Source organism: Octopus bimaculoides, chromosome 5 (genome assembly GCF_001194135.2).
Source record: "Octopus bimaculoides isolate UCB-OBI-ISO-001 chromosome 5, ASM119413v2, whole genome shotgun sequence".
NCBI classification, from domain to species: Eukaryota; Metazoa; Mollusca; class Cephalopoda; order Octopoda; family Octopodidae; genus Octopus; species Octopus bimaculoides.
In genome coordinates, this window is record NC_068985.1 from 53,053,980 (window position 1) to 53,058,122 (window position 4,143).

The 4,143-nt window shown below is 36.5% G+C and overlaps 1 protein-coding gene across 1 annotated transcript in view; it reads left to right on the forward strand.

The window, feature by feature from the left end:
- Positions 1 to 4,143, forward strand: part of LOC106883853 (scavenger receptor cysteine-rich domain superfamily protein) — a 36,956-nt gene that overhangs the window by 9,207 nt on the left and 23,606 nt on the right. Inside the window, exons 3-5 of the mRNA XM_014934992.2 lie at positions 1,243 to 1,384; positions 3,198 to 3,358; positions 3,946 to 4,081. Coding sequence (XP_014790478.2) covers positions 1,243 to 1,384; positions 3,198 to 3,358; positions 3,946 to 4,081 — 439 coding nt within the window. The remainder of the gene's footprint in view (positions 1 to 1,242; positions 1,385 to 3,197; positions 3,359 to 3,945; positions 4,082 to 4,143) is intronic.

Below are 4,143 nucleotides of genomic sequence, written 5' to 3' on the forward strand. Positions count from 1 at the left end.
TTATTATATTGTGTAGTCGACAAAATCAAAAACAAACAATGCGCATGCGCAAAATAAAAGTATTAAATGGCGACAATTTACCCATTATACCCTGTATATAGAAATAGATAGATATAGATAGATAGATAGATAGATAGATAGATAGATAGATAGATAGATAGATAGATAGATAGATAGATAGATAAGCTGGAACTTACGTCGACATGTCTTCCAGTTGATCCGATTAGCGAAACAATCTGCTCGTGAAATCATCGTGCAAGTGGCTGAGCACTCCACAGACACGCATATCCGTGACGTAGTTCTCAGGGAGATTCGGCTTGACAAAGAATGTAACAAGGCTGGCCCTTTGAATCACTGATACAACTCATTTTTGTCAGCTGAATAGATTGGAACAACCTGAAATAAAGTGTTTTACTCAAGGACGCAACTCGCTTCTGTGTATGTGTGTGTCTATGTGTGTGTGTGTGTGTGTGTGTGTGTGTGTGTGTGTGTTTATACCTAGTATGTCATGCTGTAAGATTGAAAACGAAACCACATAGTTGAAGAGCGACCTTCTTAACTACAAAACCATCAAAGTAACATCAGATTGTCTATGTAGAGTCTTTATTGGGTCGACTAGGGGTTGTAGTAGAAGACATATATCCAGAACAACCCACAATGGAATTAAACCCGAAACCATATAGTTTGAGAGCTCCACCCCTCCTCCCTTGTTTACACAGCCATCTGTCATGCTATACATTCGCATTTGAGTACCGAACCATACAGTTTCAGGGCGACTTCTTGAACCGCACAACAATTTTGACAAACACTGTATTGAATTTATATAATGTGTGTATATTGATAGACTGTTATGTAAGACCAATAAGAATATCGCCAACTTGACGTGTTTGCCTGCTATCATATGCAATGCTTATTCTAACATTTATCTTATTTGTTGAAAGCGGTGAGCTGGCAGAATCGTTAGCACGCCGGGTTCGGTGTATAGCGGCATTTCGTCTGTCTTTCTGAGTTCAAATTCCACCGGGCTCGACTTTGCTTTCCAGAGTCGATAAAATAAGTACCAGTTGAACGCTGGGGTAGATCTAATCGACTTACTCCCTTCCCCGAAATTTCTGGCCTAGTGCCAAAATTTGAAATCAATATTTATCTTGTGATTTATACTTCTTTGAATAATACTGTGTATAACGTTTATGGAAAGATGTATTTATAACGTCTTCCTTTTTTTTTTTCATTTCTCAACAGTCACGCTCCCGAATAATTCCATAAGCCTTTCTCAAGGTCATAAAGGTATTGTACTACTCCATAATGCAGGAGAAATATTGCCATTAATTCAAAGTATTTCAGAAGCAGATGCTGTAAATATTTGTCATTCCAAAGGATACTTGTAAGTTATTTTTTAAACTTTCCAATCGAATTGCAATATTTATTGGTATGGAATTCTAACGAAGAACATACACTACGCAATAACGGCAGATGTCAAATGATCCAATATGCTGTCAGTTTGAATTATTCAAATTATCTAAGCCATAAATGTGTTCTACTCCTTTTTGTATAAGCCTAAATCCTTAGTGCGCGTGCACAGCAGAGTTCAAGGTCAATCTATGCCAAGCGGCTTCACTCTGCGTGCTTCAGCTTCGTTACTATGGCACCAGTCCGGATACTTCTTGATCAGACCTCAGATAGACAGACAGACAAACAGATAGATAGATAGATAGATAGATAGATAGATAGATAGATAGATAGATAGATAGATAGAGGCATATATACATATATGTAACATATATTTTATATATATATATATATATTATATACATACATATATGTAACACTTATATACGTATATGTAACATATATATATTTTTTAGAGTACACACAAACATGAGCAGCACAAAAACTGTGTGGCGAAAATGTATTTAATGGTGCTTTGCATCACATCAAGTTCTAACTAGCTGACAATTTCAGGAGCAATGATAATGTTTATGCAAATTCTAAAAATTTTGTTATTCTTGTCTGGACATTTTAACGTCCAGTTTTTTTGTTTGTTTGTTTTTTTTTAATACTGTTAATACTGGCATGGGTTTGAGAGAATTTGTTGAGGAAGGTTTTCTATGACTAGATTCCTTCCTGTCACCATCCCTCACCCGTTTCCAAGTAAAGTAAATGATTGAGCTGAGATCACAGTATCATTTTAATCAATCAGTTCGAACAGAAGTTTTATACAATAACCAGAGTGTTACCCGTCATATGACGGATAGCTTTTTGCCACCGAGAGCAATATCAGGAAAATATGGTGTATATATGTACAATAATTATATTTTAGCTTTTATCAAATTTATTGGTGTTTGTACAAAATAATGAAAAAAATGCTAATTTTCAAAAGAAAAAAATCACCTTAAAATATAGCAAATTTCTCATTTGCATAACATGTATGTCATTATTTTTCTAAATTAAGATAATCGCAAACTACTTCAGCGAAAAATCTGAATTTCTTCCATAATTACTCTGTTGTTTACACGCTTTCCTCTTTCTCCTCTTCTTACTTTTCTCTTCCTCCTCCTCTTCCTCTTTCTCTTTCTCCTTCTTTCCTCCCTATACTTCCATCTTCCTCCTCTTCCACCTCTTCCACCTCTCCCTCCTCCTCCTCTTCTTCTTCCTCCTTTGATTCTATGTCTTCCATTGTGTGTGCGAGGGGCGGGATGAAAAGTTCTTAGCTTTAAGGATGTCGCGAAAGGCTTGATTGGAAACCCAAACTTCCAAGTTCTTTTACAAGACTTACAAAAATTGAAGGACCGCTGCAATAAGAGTGAATCTGAGAGTGCAATTTGTTGAATAAAATCATAATTAACTGATTCTCCAGTATTTTCTTTTACCTAAAACTAGGCACTTTTCAGCATCCCCTCGTATATATGGTGGGCACATTATTTTATTCATTACCTACCACTAAGCCATGAATGCATACTCATCATACATCTCTTTTGCTAACCCTCTCTTATCTTTTTTAACTCTCTTCATCTTTATCTCTCCCCCCCTCTCTCTCTCTCTCTCTCTCTATCTATCTATCGCTCACTCTCCAGTTGTCTATACGATGTAAGACGTTAACTGGAGATTCAATCAACCAACCATCCATACAACATTCATGTTGGTTGGTATCATATAAAGGTTATTTAAGACGGAGCATTTTTTTTTCTGTTATACAGCCATGGAAGTCTTCTGAATGATGAAATCTTGATTAAAGTTGACAAAAATATCACTACATGCAGTCATAAGCTCGTATGCAGAAAATGGTATCCGGTTACATGCACCTACGAACAGCGAGCCTGTAATGACACCAGTTTTGCTAAAGTGAGATGTGTAAACGGTAACTAAAACTTAGTCCTCTTTCAATATAAAAATCGTAAAAAGTGAATACCGAGACTGTTCGTTATTTTCCACCTTCTAATTCTCTTCCACCGTCTCCACTTCCTACAGATTTACAACTTCGTCGTCGTCGTCGTGGTTGCCATCATCTTAGTCGACGTCCTCCTCATCATTGCCACCGTCACCATTATCGTCCTTGTCAGCAGCAGCAGCAACAGCAGCAGCAGAAACATCTTCACAGCCATAATCATTTATATCAATAATGAAAACAGGATATGTTGACAAGAACAACGAGCGTAATCAATGTTGCTGCTGTTGCTGCTACTACTGCTGTTGCTTCTGTTGTTGTTGTTGCTGATGATGATGATGATGATGATGATGACATTGACGATGGTGATGAGATTGGTATGAAAGAAGTGATTGGGCTGTCCTTTCTACTTATGCACATGGTTTATTATTTAGATTGAAAGTTAAATTCCATTACAGCGTGTCCATTGTCCACCATATTGATTAACTCTACCAATTCTAGCTTCCATTTTTGATTTTGCTGTTGTTTTTGGTTTTTTTTTGTTTGTTTTTTTTTTCTAGAAATATATCGAGTGGATGGTGGAGGCAAAGATCATGGAGAATTACAAGTGAAAATGTATGGAAGATGGGGAAGAGTATGTTCCCGTTATTTTGATCAACATGCAGCAAGACTTGCCTGCCGTGCAGTTGGCTATGAGTAAGTAGGGGTTTCTGTTTTTTTTTTTATTAAATCTTCTATATTATTATTATTATTATCAT